We start from the raw sequence: 23,113 nt of genomic DNA, 5'->3' as shown, positions 1-23,113 counted from the left end.
ATGATTGATTAAATAAATATTCTCAAGTGCCAAGTCAATATTTACATGACATATTTGGAATATTTTATTTGTATTGAAAAATTTACAAATATTTTGTGTTTTCCTTTTTATTTTATGTAATTCTGCAATATTTTTTATTGGGCCTGGAAAATTGTATATGACTCAAATGATGTACGAATGTGACAAAAAAAGTGAAAAAACCATCCTCCTAGTGGGCCGAAACGCAAGATGGAGAATGACAAATAGCTTGGCTGGAACGCCCTTTTGTACCCTCTAACAACAACTTCACAAAAAGGTAAAAAAGGGTTCATCTTTTTTTGTGAGGACTGAGGAGGGAGGGGGCAATGGTGCTGCTCTGAGAATTGGAAAATCTCCATTTTTGAAGCAATAGAGCTGCATTTAAATTTGGACTAAAGTAGTGATAATGGGCTAAAAAAAGCCCAACTCTGCCAAAATTTGTAACAGAAGCCCACATATGCCAATGGAGATTGCCATCATTCATCAGCAACCTGGAGTGGAGGGGAACAGGGCTCTCTGCTCTCTTTCAAATTTCAATATTCCTTCCCAATCAGAGATCTCTCTGTTCGCAGCGCAATGGCCAATTCACTCAGAAAACAAATCACCCATGTCATTTTCGACATGGACGGTCTCTTGCTTGGTACCTCTCTCTACTATACACTACTCGTATGTGATACTCTCCAGTCTCCATTTGTCTCCAGCTTCGTTCACTCTTATTACTTGCATAAGTCACGCATTCAACAACTGCATTTTATGATTATGATGGAGAATTACGCTTTTTTGCAGACACGGAAAAGTTCTACACTGAGGTTCAGGAAAAGATACTAGCCAGATACAACAAAACTTTCGATTGGAGCCTCAAGGCCAAGATGATGGGAAGGAAAGCAATAGAAGCTGCTAGGATCTTCGTTGAAGAGAGTGGAATTAGCGATTCTCTTAGCGCCGAGCAGTTTTTGGTTGAGAGAGAGGAGATGCTTCAGGAATTGTTCCCAACAAGTGAGCTCATGCCAGGTATACTTTGAAAACTAGGATTCTTGAATTGCCATTTAAGATCATTAGAGCTCTGCTGTCAAGGGTTACTCAGTTTTCTGTTTTCATGTTATAGGTGCTGATCGTTTACTCAGACATTTAAATGCAAAAGGAGTTCCGATTGCCTTGGCAACTGGGTATGTTTTTCTGATTCTTGTCGTTTTTGTTTTCATGTTTAAAGAAGCGATTGTTTTCTGTCATGCATCTATTTGGAAGGAGTATTGAAATTTAATGTACAGTTCTCTCAAGCGACACTTTGAATTGAAAACTCAAAGACATGGTGAACTCTTTGCTTTGATGCATCATGTTGTTCTTGGTGATGATCCTGAAGTTAAACAAGGCAAACCATCTCCAGATGTATTTCTTGCAGCAGCCAAGAGATTTGAGGTATACCAATTACCATGTTATGAATACCTAACAATTACCAGATCACAAAAATGACTGCAGATTGAATGGTTACAATTGACTTTCCTTTTTCCTAATCTGAACTTGGTGTTGGGGATTCGCTTTTTTAGTTGTTTTATTTCAAAATCTGTAGTTAGTAGTCGTATATGGTGATGTTGTAGTTAATGTTCAGCTGGTCAACAGGGTGGACCGTTAGATCCTTCCAACATTCTTGTTTTTGAAGATGCACCTTCAGGAGTTCTTGCAGCTAAAAATGCTGGGATGTAAGTAGATTGAGCCATTGAAAAATATCCCTGTTCTTTTCTTATATTTTCATTTTTCATCTAAATAAATTTTGTTTTCAAAACCATTTGCCGATGTTTAATAGAATAGATATAAGTTGATAGATTTATCAGTTCCATATGTCGGATTATCGCTTGCTTAGCATACACGTCTTATATCAGTGGTCTGGGATGATTCAAATTTATACTTTATATGTTGGAAAAGTTCTTCATCCTAACAGTTATTACAGATTGCGTCTTTGTAATGACTTTATGTCACTTTAAATTAGGATCATATCTTTCTCTGCCTCTTTCTCTAATCTCTAGTATAGACATACACGACACCATTGTGCAATATGTTTAGTATGTCCTAGGAGTGAAAACTATGAATTGTAAATATTAGTGTTCAGAAGCAAGTTAGCGGATGTCACTTCCACCATCTTTTATATTCTAATGATGGCTTAAGTTTGAGTGAAAACTAAGCTAATTTTTAGAGGCAGCTGATAAGTTCTGCCAACCAGATGCAGTCACTGAAAAAATGGATCTGTTGAGTCTGATAGATCGTCCCAACTGTTCTGTTATCAAAGTAGGAATCTGTTATTATTTACCTAATTATGAATTGATTTCTTACCTATAAATATTCCAAGAACTGAAATCCTCCTCATTTGTTAGCTCTGAAAGTTTGAGGTGGCTAATGGCTTGCATGGTATTGTTGGAATTTCAAGCAGGATAATCTCTAATATTTTAAAAATTATGTTACGCTATTTAGTTTCAAAAGTTAAGAACTTAGTACTAAATCTAAGTCTACCTCATGAGCAGGCTAATAATATCATTTGAAAAATGAAAAGCAAAGTGATCAAATCAAACCTCATGCTTAACAGAAAATGGATATAAAATTTTGTCTGATGGTAATATAGCATTCAATGTGATACGGGTACCTCTGAACGCTATGTAATGATGATGGTGTTTACTTGTTCCTATATATTGCCTAAATCAATATCCAGTTGCATGTTGTTTCGATAAATATAGATACATTGTGCAATTTGATGTAGTAGTAGAGATTTAAATTTATTCTTGATGTTGATCTCTTTCTGTTACGTGCAGGTCTGTTGTTATGGTTCCGGATCCAAGACTGGACAAGTCTTTTCATGATATAGCAGATCTGGTCTTAAACTCATTGATGGATTTCAACCCTAGTGAATGGGGTTTACCACCCTTCTAAGATAATGGAAGCTCAAGTTAAACATCCAGTTGCCGTACAGTTTCCACTGCGGTAAGAGAAAAGCTGGCACCACCTATGTACAACTATATTTATGACTCGTTAATCCATTTCCATAGAATTTCAGTTTCTTTCTCTTTTTTTTTTTTTTTGCTGCATTGTCAGCTATTACATTGTTTGACGTTCATATTCTGTGTCCTTGATAATCATAATACTCCTAGTTTATTTATTATTGATTGAAATGTAACTGGAATGCGGATGTTAGCTGGTTGGTTATCCTGTTATAAAATAATTGTTGGTTTGATAATTACTTTGGTATATTTAAATTTTAAATACAATTTATTTGTTTTGATAAAAACGATGACTATTTTGAAATAAAATAAATGATTGATATATTTTGAGAGAATAACGAATGCTCTGCTTGTTGGAAACATTTCCAACTTGGTAATTATTGTAACTTTATTGGCTTTTTGTTGGTTTTTATAGGACATAAGAAATAAGAACCTCATTTATGTTCCTTTAAACTCAGTTGTCTTGTTTGGAGCTTTTAAATAAACACTACTTTATTACTAATAATCCCTGTGTTCCAATTTAGTAGCTAAGTCATTTGGAGTGGAGGTTGACATGCACTAACATCTCTATCATTAATTTTGTACAAAGATCAAAATTAGAAAACAGAAAATAAATCTTTTGAATAGCAGAAGGGGTATGTTATGCTATTAATTTTGTTCAATAGCAATTGGAATGTCATTGTTCTATTCACACATAAAGGCTTACTTGAACTATTCAAACTAAACAAGGATAATGTGGCTTTCCCCTTTCCCATTAATCATGTATATCAGATTCCCCATCCTTCTGTTTGCTTTTCAGTGTTCACTTAACTGTTGACTTGTTGGCAGTGGTCCTCTACAGTTATCTTCCTGTGGTCCATATTTATTGATTTAAATAAATTGGAGTAAGGATTTGCCCCTGGCCTGTTTGAAAGCTAATTTAGTAGTGGTTCACATGCACATGAACACAATATATGTTAGGTTCATTCGGAGATGTTTTAAGATACAAAGTAGAGCTAGTGATACAAAAATAATGAAAAAAAAAATTGTTTTAAAATAAATTATGTATATATTTTTTTTTAAAAAATATATTTGTGTCACTTAATATCTTATATAGTATTAAAGCTCATGTGCATGCAAGGTAAATAATTTTTTTAAGATTTGTATTTGTACAATATGTTGTATCAAGATATTTTTAATTAAAATGTTTGTTTGAAAACGAACTAAATAATAATAGGGGAAATATTATATACTCTTACATCATACGTTTAATTCACGCTTTAAAAATATTTACAACTAATCATTTTAATTTACAATATTAAAAGTTATGTTAAAAAAAATTAAAAACACTAAGTTATAAACTACTTATTATATATACTGTGCATAATAAAATAAATATACTATAAGTTGCATGTAACAATCTTTTTATTAAATAGAGGAGTATGTGATTCTTATGCTTATTTGTTATAGGGAAGGGGAAATTAGAGAGATAGGGAAAGGGATATTTAGATTGAACCCTAAACTTCAATTGAATCTCTAGTTTTACTTGGTTCAATGACTAATCTATTTTTCAAAACCTCACAAGAAACATACTTTTTTTTAAATAAGTGGCAAAATAGGGAAATTATATTTTATTAAACGACTTCTGCATTTGAATTTTTTGTAGGGACATTTGAATAGTTATTTAGAAGGTATATGCAAAATTTTGGATTAAAATTTAATCTTCAAATATTTCTTTTATTTTAAAAAAATTGAGCATTCACATTATTAATTAGTAAAGCATATGAAATATAGTTCTAATAAAATAATAATTAATTAATTCTTCAGTGTAGCTAGAAATTTAGTTTTTATAGATAATCTACACAATACCAAGCCATTTACAACTCTGACCAATCTTGTGTTATTGGCGGCAATGAAATTTTAACATATACAGAGATCATATTTTAAAAAAAAAAATTCACATTGTTCTTAATGCTTATCATTTTATCAAAGTAAAAGCAGTCTTGAAATGAAATAAATATCATACGTGTCTTATTATAGATAAAATAAAATATATTTAAAAATAAATATTATCATGTGATTTAAAAAATAAAAAATTTATATATGTACAATTTTAAAAAAAATTAAAATTAATATTAAAATTTATTTTACGTAAAATTATATTAATTTTGAAGTAATTAAAATTAAGATGTATGAATAAATTTTATATTATATTTTATACAAATTAACATGTATAGTGAGAAGATTAGAAGAATAAATTTGTGTGTATAATAATCAAAATATATCTATAGCATGATGTATAAATATAGTCATAATTGACAAAGCGAGTATACAAGAGATATTTTTAATTTATATTTAACTTGTTTACAGATGTCATTCATCGAACTGTATATTAAGTTTGTATATTAAGTTTGAACAATTTTAAGGAGACCAAAATATCAAATGAAAATATTACAATAATAATAGCAAAAAAGAGTTTAAAAGTAACTATGAAATTATTAGAGAAATTCCACAATTATATTTAGCTTCTACCAATAATTAATAAAATTTAAATATATCTAAAATATAATTCTAATACTTATGATCAAACACACCCAAAAATATATTCCCTAGTGTATACACTATATCATATCAACAACATTACCTAAATTCAGTAATACATAACATCTAAATACAATATGTTATGTTATAATACTATCATTTAATTGTTATAAACAATATTATCTATAATATTATCATTATTATTTTTATTAAATTATAAAACTAAAAAAAATACTTACTTACATTATTAGAATAATTAACAATGAAAAGTTCATAACGATCAACATCTTTTATTTTAGGTCTCTTCGACATTGTTGGTTTCTTCTTGCCGGTGTAAGAAAGAGGTGACTGAAGTTCCTTTCTTTTTCTTGGAGGTTTGAAGAAGAGAATATTCAAAGTGAGATGAGAATATGTAAGAGTGAATATTCAATGATAAAAAGATGTGAAAAAGAGAGAACGAGTGATAGAGAGCAAAAATGAAGCGCGGTCCGCTATATGGGAGACATGTTGTCTGAATGACACAAATCAGACTATTAAATTACTCTCTTGTCAACTTGAATTGTTTGATTTACTCTTGGCTGTCATCTACAACGGCGTTAAACACCAAATTCTACAATAAGGCTACATTACACGATATTTAACTCTATTTCAAAATTAAAAAATGGTGGAGTGGTAATGCTTAAAAATTATGTTAAAATTGAATGCAAAATCTTAGCATGTTTTGCTATTAGTATGTTGTGATTGATTTAATTACATAGCTGAAAACAAATATTAAGCTAAAGAGACTTCGTACTCTTTGAATTTGATATTTTACAAACAACTCATTTACCTTATGAACATTCATAATTTTAAGATAAATTGTCTCAATTGTCTCAATTTATTTATTTTTCAAGTGATATTATTAAGTATGATTTCTTAAGTTCTTATTATACATTTTTAAGAAAGATTAAATAAAAATATATAAGAACAAATATTATATAATAAACAATCACACTTCATAATATCATTTAAACAAAAAATTGATTAATCAATTTTTACAATCTTCAACTTCCTCCTTTTTAGATTATTGCATCATCTCATTGGGTTGCTTCTTCCTCTCTAGTCTTTTTACCTCGTTACTTTCCCTTTCTAATTATATATTATACTAATGTAAGACTTGTGCGTAGACAAATGTTAATTCATTATAAAATTTTGTTAATTCTTATTCATTGATACTAATAGTTGTTGCTTTTAATTTAGAAAAGTCTTCCTATATAAAAATTTATTGTAGAGTGTATAAGATTATTTCATCATCTACTCTTTAGAGGCTGAATAATATTATTTTTCTAGCCCATATATATTAACAGAATCTCCTTAAACATGAAACCTATTATATTTGTGTGTTTAAATAAATATTGTTACACTGTGTTGCTGTTATACAATTCAAAAAATTAAAACTTTAAATGAAAATAGTTTATATTAAAGTTACAAAAATAACGAATACTAAGTGACATTTAGTTATATTATTAGACCCTTAGTGTATGCTGGTTTATAAATCTATTTTATTTCTTATTTTCTTAATCTATGCGCAAATAAGCTCATATATAAATAACAAAATTTTTCGCAAATTGCATGAATTGTGGTTAATATTCTTTTATTATATTGATGTTTAATCTAGTTATAAAAAATAAGTATATAAAATTTAAAATGGTTAATATTAATTTGTATTTTTTTAATTATTTTTTTTAAATGAAGATATTTGGAACACATTTTAACTGATTTTAGAAAAATAAATAAGTAAACATGTGTTAGCAAGAGTGGGGGATATTCCACCTCACTAATAGGCTGCGATCAGATTCACAAAAAGGAAAATTAGTGAATTACTTTACATGGATACATCAACATTTTGAAGTTATGAGATTATGATTGTGCATTTACTTTCTTTTCTTTGATTTGATCTGCCTTCTTTCTGCAAAGTTGAATTGCCTCTCTATTCCAAAGGAGCAAAGTCATACTGCTAGTACCATCATAGACAATCACTTCAATCTTGTACCTATCATCCAACTCGTATTTTATAAGTTTTACTCTCTATTTGTTTTTATAGAGCTAATAATAGAATTCAAAATGAAATACAGTCTTCATATTATAGTGCTGTCCATTTAAAAAAAATTGTCATTTAGTGATAAGTTTTATTATCTAGTTTAAATACCTAACCTGATTGAGGCAATTCTTGCTGTGTCCACAATCCTTAAATTCATATCTTTTAATGGTAGAAGTTTTAATTTTTTTTTTTTGGGCACTTTCTACATACTTTGTAGAGCCAATCATTCTTTCCAGCATTGATAGAAATAATAGTTGCAGCAATCCAACATGCAGCTATCTATTTAGAACTCAATTAGGCACTTTAATCAATTTCTAACATTAACATATTTATATAAAAATAAATTAATTAGTGAATGCTTCCATTAGTTTACCTCTACAGCATTTAGGACCTCTTCAATGGTCTTCATTCCCACAGATCCCTGCTTCAGTTCATCAGCCGCAGACCAAGCTCTCTGAGTTGAAACTTGACTAATCTTAATTGAGTTTAGTGGTGCACCACTCAAGGGCCTACACAATTCAATGTAATATTGAATTTATAAAACTTTTGACCGATATTAAATGTGCTAGATACAAACTGGTTAAAGTTTAAACAAACAAACATGTTTTTAAAACTAACCACCTCTTTTAAATTCCTCTCAATGTGGATGTTGAAGATATAAAAGTGGCTTTAAACGGTGGTTTTGCCGTTTCACTGGGATGCTTTGAAATATTGCAGCACAACAATAAAAGATTCTACACTTTCTTTTTCAAGGTGTGGTTGGATTTGATCCACCATCTCCCCAAACAAAGTACACCCAATCCTGTTGTTCCTATTGAAAACATAAGGATGCATCATATTATTTTATAGTTTGAAAATATGTTTACACATATTAGTCAATTTTCCAAAATAGCACATACTCTAAGTCTTCTAACACAATAACCAGACGTTTGGTTTTCTTGTCTTTACTAGTAATTAAATCCTTGGGTTTTCCTTTTCAACTACTTTAGCAATCATATCTAAAGAGCAAGAACCATCAATAAATGATGACTATCAGTCTTAAAAAATAGATTTCGAACGAATTTCACACAACAACTTTTGAATCAGTATAAGTAATACTTACTAAACAGATATGTGTCGTCCAACCTTTCAGCATTTAACAAATTCGAAATAGACTTGAAACAGAATGCTTCAAGAGGGTAGCTTGGGATGTTTACATGCGTGACCATTGTCTGTTGAAAAAATATTAGTACCCAATTGCTATTGGTAGTCCTTGGCTTAAATTTGTTACCTGTAACTATGAAGTTACGCATAAGGTACATCTGGAACTCAAAGATATTGTCCCTCCACCTAGCAACAACACACTTGGGTATGGATCCATGAATCCTATCGTCCTAAAATTAGTGTAGACTCGAGAAATAAATATCAGTAAATTAAAAAATAAATACTTGCACAGTAACTGTTGTTCTTATGTGAGTGGCCGACTCCAAGGTATAGCTCGTTTTTCTTATGCTCGGACTCGCTTTTCCTTAGACAAGAAGGATGATACATCGATTTTCTCCAAGAATGACGACGATGGGCACCTGCAAAGGCACCTCGTGAGTCACTTGTATTTATAAAGTTGTTGTGTTTGGGACGGTTATAAGTATTTCCAAAACTGCTTTGCAGAGCTTTAGCTAATTATCTCGTAACTAATTGTGTTTTAGTGACTTTGTTTAGAGAGATTTGCGGAGAGATTCATGTGCTGATTTGGGTTGGCACATAGTTGTTTGATTTTATAAGATAAGTCCGTTAGGAGAGCAAAACACGTACTCTCCATGTACTCCTGATATAGCACGTGTTTATTTAGTTTTAACCATGTTCGGATTTATAGTTTTACCTGAGTCAAGTTATAGCCGATAGATCACAGCCCCCAAACTTGACATGTGAAAGTTTTCAATTAAACAGGTTGAGCTTCTAACCTATAAATCGGAATTGTGATTATAGCAGCCCCCAAGCTCAACTTGTTGGATTGAGAAAGAAAGAAAAAAGAAAAACATTGGTAGTGAAAAAGTTATATTGAAAGATTGTGAACGATCGAAGAACAGATGAAACAGATAAACAAATAAATAAATAAAGATGGATAAAAAAGATTAGAAAGTGATATAGTTATGTCTGTCTATAAATTGGTTATGCAATGAGTGATAGTCCCCAAAGTTAGTTAGTCGACATGTATTCAAAAACAACTGAATGATAAGAGTTGTTCGATCAATGTAGTTGTGTGGGGATACTTTTCTGTTTAAAAATAATTTTTCATGGCATGCATATAGTATTTGATTAACGCGAACTGAAAAGTTCGAAAATATGTATTCGGAATCGATTGTATGATCATAGTATATAATGATCGATTGTCTTGAGAATTTTTTCAACCCACAACAAGTTATTGATGAATTTCTTGCCCAAAGCAATTAATTATTGAATATTGAGTGAATAATAAAGATTTGTAACATAAATAAAATGGGTTGAAAGTAAAATACATAAATTATTGTAAAATAGAAAAATAAAAAGGATGAGCCAATCACCATATATCAAGTAACGATGATTGCTAATTGAGATAATTGCTAATTGAGTTTGTTTTTTGATCAGTAAAAAAAAGTCATTTTTGTCGGATTGATTAATAGCCAATTTTATTTTCGGATGGATGGATTGATTGATTTTGATATATGAATGATAAAATATATACATAATGTGAAGCAATTCGAATATATAGAGTAGTAGATACTTCATAAGAAGTTATGATATATTGAAATTTGACATAAAAATTTATATGAGCAAATTAGATCATGCATATACATGATTTTACCGAAATAGAAATGTCAACCTCGACTTATAGGTCAAAGTTCATAAGTTATAACTCGGTCTGAGTTGATGAAGGAGGAGGTGAAATTCGCTCATGAGCTATGATTGAGGTCCTACAAAAAAAAATAACAAGTGAAAAAAAAATGTGGGACAACATTAAAGTTAGGCCTTTATTTTTGTATATTTGGATTAGATAAGTTCTAATTTATGATACTATGAATGATAATGACAATTTCATCTACGAAAATTTTGGCTGAGTATAATGAAAAAGTAATATAGCAGTAGTCGTATAAGTAGTAGTTTTAGTTTAGTATCACCTAATTGGATGAGATCTTGTTAAAATTTTATAAATTTTCAATAGATAGCAAAATACATAAATAAAAGTTTTGGAGTAATTGTCCTACAATAATATATAGCAACCAAGTTTTTTAATTTTAGGCATTTGAATTATAAAATTAAGTGATTAATCATTCTCATAAGTTGAAGGTAAAAAATTAAAGACACATCAAATATGTCCTATTCCAATCATCAATATATTAAGAAGAAATTTTGTTAAATAGATCGAAAAAATAAACTAAGAAACTCATAGAAAGGTAAAGGAGTAAGTCCTTTCGCATATAACATTTTTTGCATAATTCATCAAACTAATAGCATCAATATCTTCACAAGTTGATTTTGAATCCCTATTTGTGCTGACATTATAAATACATATTTTGAATTTATTGGCTAAAGTTAAAACTAAGTTCCGTCATTCCGAATAATTGAAGAAAATAAAAAAAAACATGAATAAGACAGCATGAGCATTGAGTAATTAGGATGCAGTTGAAGAACAAGCAATAATTACTAATAATAACAATATAAACAATAAACAGAGAAGTTTTCAATAATACATGAAAAGAATTGAAAAAGAATAAGAAAAAATGTAACTTATTAACGTGTCAATAGAAATAAGTATTATGCTGTTTTGCTAAAAACCAATAAGAAAGTGTCGTTACCATTGTAAGCTACTTAAAATTTTATTGTCAGTAACATAAGAAGAAAAAAGAGGAATCGGCATAAGAATAAATACTGTGAATAGAGCAGAGCAATGTAAAATAAGAAATAAAGCAAATACTCATTTACAAGTAATACGTGAATTTAAAATGAATATAAAAAGATTCACTATTACTAAAAGGATAGAATAAATGATAAATTTTTGAAAATTTGTTCAAAAATATTGTAAAAAATTGTTAAATTTAGTTAAAAAATTCGAACATAACTCCAACTTTATGAATTTCAGTGGAGCAGAAATTAGTTTAGTCGGCCAGCAGAAATTAGTTTACTCGGCCCCTTTTCTTGTTTCCCTCGTTTTTTACTCCCGTTCGGCCATTTTCTTTACCTCCACTTGGAGGGTGATGTTCATTGCCACCGTTCATCATGAGTAGGTGGGGGAACAACATCATCCGCCATGGAGCTGCAAAATAATATCAAAAGGTTGTTGTGGGATTATTAATTTAGTCCCACGGTGGGCGTCAAATGTTCTTGTGTGAGTGGCTCTTGTTTCCCTCGTTTTTACTTCCGTTCGGCCATTTTCTTTACCTCCACTTGGAGGGTGATGTTCATTGCCACCGAGTAGGTGGGGAACAACATCATCCACCATGGAGCTGCAAAATAATATCAAAAGGTTGTTGTGGGATTATTAATTTCGTCCCTACGGTGGGCGCCAAATGTTCTTGTGTGAGTGGCCGACTCCAAGGTATAGCTCGTTTTTTTTATGCTTGGACTCACTTTTCCTTAGACAAGAAGGATGATACGTCGGTTTTCTCTAAGAACCGCGGCGATGGACACCTACAAAGGCATTCTAACGCTCAAGTTAGTAAGAGTAAAAGATAAATATGAAGTTATTCAGAATGAATAATGTCCCTGTGACACTTGTATTTATAAAGTTGTTGTGTTTACGACGGTTATAAGTATTTCCAAAATTGTTTTGCGGAGCTTCAGCTAATTATCTCGTAACTGTGTTTTAGTGACCTTGTTTAGAGAGATTTGCGGAGAGATTCTTGTGCTAATTTGGGTTGGCACGTGTTTATTTAGTTTTAATCAGGTTCTGATTTATAGTTTTACCTGAGTCGAACTATAGCCGACGAGTCAACTGTGATATATAAAAAGATTAGCTACTTTGCTGTCTTGAAAAATTATTTCTATTGATCCAAGTTCTTTCTCATTATACTGATTTTGAGCCTCCCAAATCCTCACTACATATACGTTGAAATTCTATGCTAATTTTCTTAGATTGATATCGAATAAGTAATCAAATGTTTTAGCTATTATGCTTTATTTTCGGTGTTTAATTTTTCCCACAAAATAAAAGCAGATTATTCAAAGGGAGGGATTACTTTTTCTTTTTTTTTTTTCTGAGGATGGAGGAAGAATATTTAAAAGGAGGCTCTTTTTTCTTTTTAAAGATGACTGAAGATAAAAGAAGAGTATTTAAAAAAAAAAATTTTTTTTTACTGAAAATGGAGAGACAGAATATTTAAAAGAAGAGTTAGAATAAACAATTTAAAATGTTAAAAATTATAATATAAGTAATAGGTATAAAGATTTTGAAAATCTGAATATTCTTTATTTTTGCACAATGTGTAATGTGTAAGTCTATTGGATAATATAAATGACTTTCTTTTAGCTTTCTTTTATAATTGATACTTGTCAAACATTGGAGTGCAACACTTATTGTTCAATGATTACTCTACTTATCAAGCAGATAACCTTAAAATGCTCTCCTATTATATATAAAGAGATGAAGAGATTGTATACTATATATATAGTGAATTTTAGCATGAGCCTGTTTAAACCAGGCGTCTTGCCGTTGCACGCCTCGTACTCTTTGCGATGTTGGCAGATTAAGCGTAAGACACGTGTAGAGTTATATTAGAATGACATGATATTTGCTACCTAAATAGAGTTGTGACCGGTCTTTCAATAATTGAATAATTGGCTTTGGTTATTGGGCTTGATATATAAATATCAATATATTACATGCCAAATTTTTAAATGAACGTTTGTTATAAAGTGGACCGTTAAGATAGGCTGTTGAATCTATTTTTGAAGATTTTTTATTTTTGTTGTCAATTAGAGTTGTTAAAAAATTTTTATTACTAGAGATATAGCATTACAATGAAAAAAAGAATTGATGTTAAGCAAATGAATTAAAAAAATTGTACTAAAAAATGAACACATAAATATCTTCGGTTCGAAAGAAGTGAGGAGAGATAAAAAATGAGGTAGCTTTCGTTCTATAAAGTGCAGTGAATGAAACAAGAACAAGGAACAATGCAAATTGGAACTCACTGTGACTTCATCCTCTCTAAAATTCTACACAATTTTCTTCTTTTTTCTTGACTTTTTTTTTACATTTTATTTTTTATTTTTTTGATAAATTTTTGGGCTATTTGAGCCTGTATTAAAAGTTGTAAAACAAATTGGAGTTAGCTTATGCATTTTACAGCTTAGTCCTAATTATTTTGATAGAATAAATAGTCATTTTCAATAAAAAAATATTATCATTTCTAAATTAATTAATAACACTTGACAAAAAATTAATTAATAATATCACTTTTAATTATTTTTCTTTGAGGTAACTACCAAATCGGTACTCGGAAGATTCTGACGCTGACAAAATGGTACCTGACTTTTGTTATTGACAAAATAGTCCCTAAAAGATTTTAAAATTTGACAAGCGTGTCCCCGAGCTCGCCGGAGCAAATTTCCGGCAAGCACAATGCTGACATGGCCACCGTATTTTGGTGACCTGGCAAGCCACCTCCCAAACCCTAATTCTTCCTTCCCCAACGCAGACTCCCTTTCCTCTTCCTCCCCATTACAGCCCCCAATACACACTCCCCCTTCCCTTTCCTTTCCCATCGCAGCCCTCTTCCCTTTCCCTGCCTCTCATATCATCTCATCTCATCTCATTTATGTAACGAAGAAGAACAAAAATCTGATACCTCAAAATCACATCCTTTCACAGCATTCACAAACCAAAACGAGAATTTGAGAAGAAGAAGAAGAAAAATAAGAAGAAGAAGGAATAATGGATCTAGCACTAGAGGAGCTGCAATTCCTGAACATCCCAGAAATCTTGAGAGAATCAATCTCAATTTCAAAAAGATCACTGAAGACGTTCTATCTCATAACCCTAACCCTAATTTTTCCTCTCTGATTCGCAATCCTCGCACACTCACTCTTCACACACCCATTTCTCACTCAGTTTCAGAACCCTTATCAGGACTCTTCCCAGGCTAACCATGAATGGACTCTTCTCCTCACAATCCAGTTCTGCTACCTTCTCTTCCTCTTCGCCTTCTCTCTCCTCTCCATCACCGCCGTCGTCTTCACCGTCGCTTCCCTCTACACCAACAAAGATGTCTCCTTTTTCTCCACCGTCTTCGCAATCTCCAAAGTCTTCAAGCGTTTTGTTCATCACTTACCTCTGGGTCACGCTTTTGATGTTCATCTATAATTTTGTCTTCGTGATTTTCTTGGTTTTGCTTATTATAGCAATTGATATCCTTCTCTTCCTCTGCTGTTTTTTGCGATTATTGTGAATGTGTTGGTCATTGTGAATCTGGATGTATGATCAAAAGAAAAGAAATTGGGGGGGGGGGGGTTTGTAACTGAATTTTTTTCTTCTTTTTCTATCTGTGTCTTTATATGATCTGCGATGAGAGGAAGAGGGAAGTGGGCTGCGATGGAGAGGAAAAGGGAAGGGAGAGTGTACGTTAGGGGGCTGCGATGGGAGGAAGAGAAAAGGGGGTTGCGATGGAGGGAGGGAGAGGGGGTTGCGTTGGGTAGGGGGTGGGCTGCGATGGGGAGGAAGATGGAGGGGGAGTCTGCGTTAGGGAAGGAGGAAAGGGAGAGGGAAGAGGGCTGCGATGGGGAAGGAGGAAAGGGAGAGGGAAGAGGGCTGCGATGGAGAAGGAAAGGGAAGGGGGGAGTGTGTATTGGGGGCTGCAATGGGGAGGAAGAGGAAAGGGAGTCTGCGTTGGGGAAGGAGGAATTAGGGTTTGGGAGGTGGCTTGCCAGGTCACCAAAATACGGTGGCCATGTCAGTATTGTGCTTGCCGGAGATTTGCTCCGGCGAGCTCAGGGACACGCTTGTCAAATTTTAAAATTTTTTAGGGACTATTTTGTCAATAACAAAAGTCAGGTACCATTTTGTCAGCGTCAGAATCTTCCGGGTACCGATTTGGTAGTTACCTCTTTTTCTTTTTTTGGGTGATCTTTTGGCATAGGTGGAATAGAAATTTATTGGTGAAGATATTGGAGGATGGAAAGAAAGTTCCTACTAGCAAGTAGCAAGGCTAGCATATTCATATTAGTATATAATATACAACCTAACTTAGATGTTCTTAATTCTAGAATGGTTATTTATGTAATAATATAAGATCGTTCACTTTCTAATAACATGTTTTCATTCTTTTTTAACAAGCACGGGCATGATAGGTAGATTAAACGGTTTTAGTATGTATCATTTCTCTAATTAATTTATTCATGTCATTTGTCATTTTGATTTTTTGGTATTGTTTATATTCTGACCCAATAAATAAAAGGCAAACTCAACAGAGATAATGTATTTAGGAGTGGCAATGGGTAAGATAAGGTAGAATTTGGATCTAACCCTAACTCTACTCGCGGATTAAGAATATTTTAACCTTAATTCTATCCGCTCTTAACTATAACTTGATGATAATTTAAAATAGAATTAACTTTTATGTAAAAAAAATATTAAATTATCAATTAATGATTTTCTTTTAATGGCTAAGGATCTTTTTTATTTAGTGAGAGGTTTTTGGTTTAACATCTACTTAAAACATATTTTTATATAAGTATATAACATATACATATATAGAGTGCGGGTTGGTCGGGTAGGGTTGAGGTTCAACCCGCACCCTACCCTACCCGCACTCTACTCTACCCGTTGCGGATCGGGTTGGCAACCCTACCCGACCGGATGGGGTCGAATTAGGTACCCGCAGGTAAGGTACATATTGCCACCCCTAGATGTATACATCTGAGAATCTCGACTGGAATCTTTATCTTCTCTTGATAAGATAAGTTCTAACAAACTTTTAAGATAAAGGGAACAGTTATTCATCAGAAAAAATGAAACTATTCCAACAAAGGTGGTTATCGACTCTACTATAAATACACTGACAGGTACCATCCCCACCTCCTCACGAAAAACTTAGACAGGTGCCAAACGCCACCACACAAAGGAATTTGGACCTCACGTTCAGGTCCAAATCAATATTTCAGTAACTCAAAATAGGTATTGTTTTCAACTACCTATTCAAGACTCTCTCAATTAACGACAAACCTTGATATATTATTATATATTCTTTTATTTTTAAAACAATTGTCAAATTATTTTTAAAAGGACATATTTTAAGAAAAAGAATAAATATTAGCATAAAAAGAAATAAAACAAATGAGTTTTAGTAAAGTTTGAGTGGATAAATAAATATTTTTCTCAAATAAATGAAATTATGTAATTTTTTTTTGTCCAATTATCACAATTCAAAGAAGTTCGTTAGTAAGAAATTAAAATATTAGGGTACGTTTAATTTGTATTTTTATTTTTATTATTTTATTTTTATCTCTTATTTTTATTTTTTCTTAATTAAATACCGAAAAAAACACATTAAAATGAAAACATATCTTAATAGTTGTTTTCCTTTTTCAAATTAATTTACATAATTTAATTATATTAATAATTATGTAAACTTAAAAATACATGCCGTCTTAGCTCAGCGGTAGAGCGCGTGGCTTTTAACCACGTGGTCGTGGGTTCGATCCCCACAGACGGCGTTAACAACTCGGTCTCGCAATTGAATATCTTAAACTTCAGTGAATAAATAAAAAATTAAAATATATCAAACTAAATTAAGCATTATAAAATAATGATAAACAGAAGGAACTTCTCAACATTTTAACTAATTTTCTCATGATTTCACTTGTTCACAAATAAACCCGGTTTTGCAGTTGAACATTTTTTCAACATGGACCTTCAATTTTAGCATAATTTTTACCAGTTTCAGTGCTTCACCCATGTTTGACATTTTATCAACATGGACCTTCAATTTTAGCATAATTTTTATCAATTTCAGTGCTTCACCCATGTTTGACATTTTATCAGTGGGAAGTCTCCTGACGCTTGACGACCAAGGTGTGGTTTTTGCTTTTTATATAAATAAATAAAATAAAATGATTATTTTTTTAAATACAAAATGAAATTGTACATCATTTCAGTCATGGTGCCTGCAAATTGGAGATTGAAATTATCTTTTTATATCTGCCCACTGACACCTGCAAAATGAGACGATAAGACGCCTACAAAATAGAGCAGCTGGATGGATAAGGAATGATCATATTAAATATTCCTACTTAAATAATAATAAGCTTGGATGTTTCACAAAAAGAGAGAAGGGGTTGTTAAGAATAGGTTTAGATTTCATTTTTTATTTTTATTTTTTAAAAATAATTTTTATTTTCAATTTTTCACATTTAAATTTTTTTAAAAGATACCTTATTTTTAAATGTTGAAAATAATAAAAATATATTTAGGCGGTCTATTTTTAAAATGTATTTTTTAATATTTTAAAATATAAAATTATATTTTTATTAAATGTACGTTTTTAGTTATTTATTTTTTTATTAAGTTAACAATTTATTTTTATATAATATCAAACATGAAATATATTTGTTAAATTTATAGTAAATTTATTTCTAAAATTTAGGATTGAAAAAGTATATTTGTTAAATTTTTTTATTTAGTACTGAATACGTACTACCTAATTTAAAAGAGTTATAGTCACCAAAAAAATTAAAAGAGTTATGGTAAATAATAGATTAACTTACTAGTCTTATTTTTTAATGGTTGATCTATATAAATGCAATTAATTATTTTAAGATTGTAATTTATTTCATATTTGATATTATATAAAAATAAACTATTCTTAAACTTAGAAGTAAGAATCAGCAGCATCATTGAGATTCCCTTGATCATCAAATGATAGAGAACTTAGCCAATGAAATGAGTCAATAGTTAGAGAAGACATAGCATAAAAAGAATGAAAACAAAACTAAATAAATAAATACAACATCACAAGCCCAACAAAATTGATCTTTTGATAAAATTGAAACAAAATAATAAAAAAGGTTGCTGAAAAAATCAACAAAAAAAACATATATAAAAAAAAAAGAGAAAGCGGAATAACCTGAGAATTGGGGAGCATGATGGGAGAATCAAGCAATACAGTGGGACTAATGTTAGGGTATAGTGATGCATGGTGATGCAGAGCAACAAAATGGAGATACAGGAACAAAAAGGATCGCAGTTTATGGACGTTTGCAATTCACACACACAAACTGCGACGACACTCCTACCGCAGATTATTTGCAGTTTAGTATCTATTTTGTAAAATGTGTATTTTGATAAAATTAGAAGCTAAATTATTTATTTTGGTAAATTGTCCTTTTCATTACGAAATCAAAAAATAGTTTTCACATCTCTAATCACTGAATTATTACTGTAATAATTTATCAAGTATTTAATTATTTATAACTTCTTATTAAATTAAAATAAAAAAATTCTAAACCTATAACATAAAAACTCAATTTAGTAAATAAATTAATAAAATTAAAATATATCAAACTAAATTAAACATAATAAAAATATAAATTAATATCTTATAAATAATATTTAATCTTTTCATATCACAAATATTTAAAACAGCTGTCATATATTGTGCATGTGTTTGGAATGTGATTAACGTTGCTGGTAGAATAGGTCTTTAGGTTTTGAATGATTGTTGAAATTGGGATGATTACTGGTTGAAATGTAACTATAATTGAATTTGAGTCGTGAGAAGTGTGATGAATGTTGTTTTTGGGGGACTTCAGGTTTAATGATGCTTGAGAGAGGGGTTTTAAAGAACAACGTTGCCTGCTTTGGCTATAAAAGGAATAAGGATAGGGCTTGATAGGAGGCTAGTGGTTACAGTGGAAATGCATGATCATGGTGGTAGCGAAGTGTTTGTGTTTATTTATTTATTTTTAATGAATTTACTTTCTTCCAGAAATGGCTTCCAGAGGCCGGATAAAATTAAAGATTCCCATAGACAAAGTAGTCAATTGGAAGATCTCACGCAGAAGATGAGGGAATGCAAAAGGTAAGCAATGTACATTTTATGTAGTTGCAGTGACTCACTCAGTGAGATCCCACAAATACAAATTTTAGTCTGAAGGAAAAGATCAGTTTTATACAAAATATCCACTTTCATGATTTGATTTTCCTCATAGGTTGGCATGGTGGAATTTAGTTTGCTACCACTAATATCAAATGAGCAATGTTACATGGCCCAGCAAATATTATTATTTTTTGCCAGCATTTAGCCAACAATAATTTACACTTATATTTACATACGTTTTGCACACAAAAAATATATAATTTATATCTATATTTATTAGAGTTTTGCACACATGAATCAATACAGTTTGCACCTATAAATCAATATAATTTACACTTATATTTTTTAGAATTTACACACATAAATTAATAAAATAACAATTTAGTATTTGTGCTAGTCAAATGATGGCAAAAAATATTAAAAGTTACTAGTTCTTAAGAGTTTCTCATATCAAATATAGGAGACATGAGTTATCTATTAGATTTTACATCCATATTTCACAAGGTGTAAATGATTGAAGTAATTTTTCTTTCCCATATGACACTACCAAAAAGTGAAAATTTATGCTATTTTGACATATTTGAAAATTTCCTTTTGAAGGCTTTTCCCATCATTGTTAAAATATGAAACGTTATGTTCTGGTTTCAGGTTGATAAAGGAGTTTGATCGTGAAATTAAAGACGGGGAGGGAAGAAATCCCCCATAAGTGAACAAGCAACTCAATGACGAAAATCAATCGATGGTCAATGCCCAAAACATTTTTTTTCTTTTTTCTTGCTTATGTTGCGAATATAGTATCTATATCCATCAGTTTGGAAAGGGATGCAAAATCCTTCATGTATCCTGAATAAGTAAAAGCATCATATCATGCTTTCAACAGTAACAGCTTTATGAATAATTAGATAGCATAGCAATTACTTTCTCAGCATTGTCATGACATCAAATAAGTGATCTACATTTGTTCCTCAAAAGCTTTTGATTTTGTGCATTGTATCTTCATGCATTCAAGCAGCCAATTCATATTCTAACATGTAGTTGTCCTTGCAGATCAAGGAGCTAAACTCATATGTGGCATTGAGAAAAACGGAAGTAAATATTGATATTTCTATTTATCTAGTCTGAATAAAAATTTCTGTTAACATACAATTGGGCCCTACATGTATAAATACATATGTGATTTAATTTATTTTCACTGTGTATTTGTATTTCAGCATGTATTTATATTGGTAGCTGACTTTGGTGGCTGATTTTGGTATACATATAGTGTAACTCTTCTATAAAATAAGTACTTTTAGAACTAAAAACCCAAACACAAAATAACTTATTATATATAGTTATTTATTATTTAAGCTATTTTTTCAAAAAAAGTTTAATTAAGCTGTTTACTCAGATTGGCCTTAGTCCTCTGAGTTATGAAAGGAGGATTTGTACTGTCACTTTTATAGTTTATGTTTAACAGCTACACAATAAGAAAATTGAGCTTTTTGATATGGGAGCAGGTGAACCTACAGCTGAAGAAAATGTTGAATTGGCTTCAGGTAAAATGTTCAGTGGAAGTTGTAGTTGAACTACAATGCCATACAAATGGACGAAACTGATCAGGCTATTGAAAGATCTAAGCAGGTGAATTAATTCAGACTTTTGACTCCATTTCCCCGGCAGCTTTGTTCTTAACCCTTCAAAACATGTAGGTTGTATGCCAAACCATTGAAGTCTGATTTACTTCTTGCATGTTTTAAGAATGGAGTCTAAACTATCACATTTTTAACCTTTTTGTTTCTAAATACCACAGACTGAGCAAATGGGTTGCATTGTCAATGAGCTTGACTCTATTCAGTTCTCAATTAAGGCATCCCAACTTGTGAAGGAGATTCGTAGAAAGGTCACTGTGTTTTTTGTTTCTTACATGCATTATCTTCTTTGCTTCAATAGTGTCATGTAACTAAACTATCTTTCCCCATTATCAGGTAGCTACAGGCAAGTGCATTATGCTTTTCCTATTCCTTATCATCTGAGGTGTAATCGCCATTATTGTGGTGAAGGTACTATATTCATGTGTTAAAAATTACTAAACCAAGATGCTCCAACAATTTATTTTAAAGAAGCATTTATAGTGCTGCTCTAAACTTCTATTTTTGCTGGGCTCTGCAGATCTTGAATCCCAACAACAAAGATATTACGGATATTTCGGGATTGGCTCCTCCAGCTCAGACCAGGAGACTTTTGTATCTAAGGAGCAGAGAACATTTTGATTGATTCCAACATTATTTGAAGAAAGAGTTTTCTCCATCCTATTCCTACCAACTTGATTCTTGTACCTGTCACTATGAGAGGATTGCTTTGAGGGGGCATTCATTTTGGTCTCTGTAATTTGAAATTTTTAAAATTTCTTGCATATCCTGTTTGTGGTTCTGTACTTGTATGTAAATCACAGAGGAACAACTTTGTGCCATTTTTCTTTATTTAACATTGGGAAATCGTAGGGGATAGGAAAGAAACAATACTCTACTAGTCTACTGTCTATATGTCATATGTGGTGTGTACATGTCTCATTCAAAGGAGTTTTATGTTATGAATATTTCTGTAATCTACACATTCATCTTTTCAACAATTTCTGTAGGATCTGTTTGTAAATTACATGTATTCTAAGTTATGCTTGCGCTTGCATTTGCACTTGTTCCTTTTTTCCCCCTGAATATTCGTTCCTTTTCTCAAACTATACCATATTAAATTCACTCTACTTTTAGCATGTATTAAGAGGCTGTTTTGTGGGTGAAAATGCTGTGAAAATTTGATGTTAATGAGAAATAACTTGCAACAGGATCATTTTACTGTCTATATCTAATCTAACTAAAAGAATTTCATGCAGGTTAACAAGGGATCCTGCTTGAACAATACATGCTCCTACAATTACAAACGCAAACTATTATGCTGCCTTAGAAGTCATAGTATAGTTGTGCTTTAGAGTTGCTATTTTGCTTTCCTTTTTTTTTTAATGGTTTTACATGGTCTTCATCCTATGTTAATTCCTAAGTTGTTAATATAAATAACTTATGACTTTAGTATTAAGAAGTCATTGTTTAATGACTTTTGACTTTTCTATAATTTGCCCGCCACTTATCCTTAACATTTTCTGTAGGATGGGTTTATAAATTGCATGTACGATATTCGCTTCATTATACTTTTGGCATGTATTAAGAGGCCATTTTTCAGGTGTGAATGATGTGAAAAATTAATGTTGATGAGATGTAACCTTTTTTTTGACAGATTGATGAGATGTAACTTACTTGCAAAAAGGATCATTATACTGTCTAAATTTAACTTAAAAAATTGCCTGTAATAAGTCAAAATGGTTTACTTGCAAATTATCTTTCAACATGTGCTCCTATGATAACAAACACGAAGATAACATCCATGAGGAACCGAAAATTGATTACATAAAGCAATAACTCTCATGTTTTTAG

At 31.2% G+C, this 23,113-nt stretch overlaps 1 protein-coding gene, 1 non-coding gene and 2 pseudogenes across 2 annotated transcripts; all 4 read left to right on the top strand.

The window, feature by feature from the left end:
- Nucleotides 1-275: 275 nt before the first annotated feature.
- On the top strand, nucleotides 276-3,236 carry LOC107619472 ((DL)-glycerol-3-phosphatase 2). The gene is made up of 6 exons (XM_016321773.3): nucleotides 276-658; nucleotides 805-1,029; nucleotides 1,124-1,184; nucleotides 1,287-1,434; nucleotides 1,636-1,715; nucleotides 2,817-3,236. The coding sequence occupies exons 1-6, from the start codon at nucleotides 595-597 to the stop codon at nucleotides 2,932-2,934; spliced, it is 696 nt and encodes a 231-aa protein (XP_016177259.1). The 5' UTR covers nucleotides 276-594; the 3' UTR covers nucleotides 2,935-3,236.
- An 11,255-nt stretch (nucleotides 3,237-14,491) lies between these two features.
- LOC148578528 (uncharacterized) lies at nucleotides 14,492-15,005 on the top strand (annotated as a pseudogene).
- A 116-nt stretch (nucleotides 15,006-15,121) lies between these two features.
- On the top strand, nucleotides 15,122-21,905 carry LOC107612462 (putative plant SNARE 12; annotated as a pseudogene).
- Nucleotides 17,197-17,268, top strand: TRNAK-UUU (transfer RNA lysine (anticodon UUU)). Its single transcript has one exon. It is a non-coding gene; the product is annotated as a tRNA-Lys (tRNA).
- Nucleotides 21,906-23,113: the final 1,208 nt, after the last annotated feature.

The sequence above is a fragment of the Arachis ipaensis genome, chromosome B1, assembly GCF_059453495.1.
Source record: "Arachis ipaensis isolate K30076 ecotype BB chromosome B1, ASM5945349v1, whole genome shotgun sequence".
NCBI lineage: Eukaryota > Viridiplantae > Streptophyta > Magnoliopsida > Fabales > Fabaceae > Arachis > Arachis ipaensis.
Note: the sequence above shows the minus strand (reverse complement) of the source record. Positions and strands in the feature narration are given on the sequence as shown.

Coding starts and splice junctions, on each gene's coding strand:
- LOC107619472 (XM_016321773.3), top strand. CDS start 595: ATGGCCAATTCACTCAGAAAACAAATCACCCATGTCATTTTCGACATG. Junction 1,030..1,123: donor AACAAGTGAGCTCATGCCAG/GTATACTTTGAA, acceptor TTCATGTTATAG/GTGCTGATCGTTTACTCAGA. Junction 1,716..2,816: donor GCAGCTAAAAATGCTGGGAT/GTAAGTAGATTG, acceptor TGTTACGTGCAG/GTCTGTTGTTATGGTTCCGG.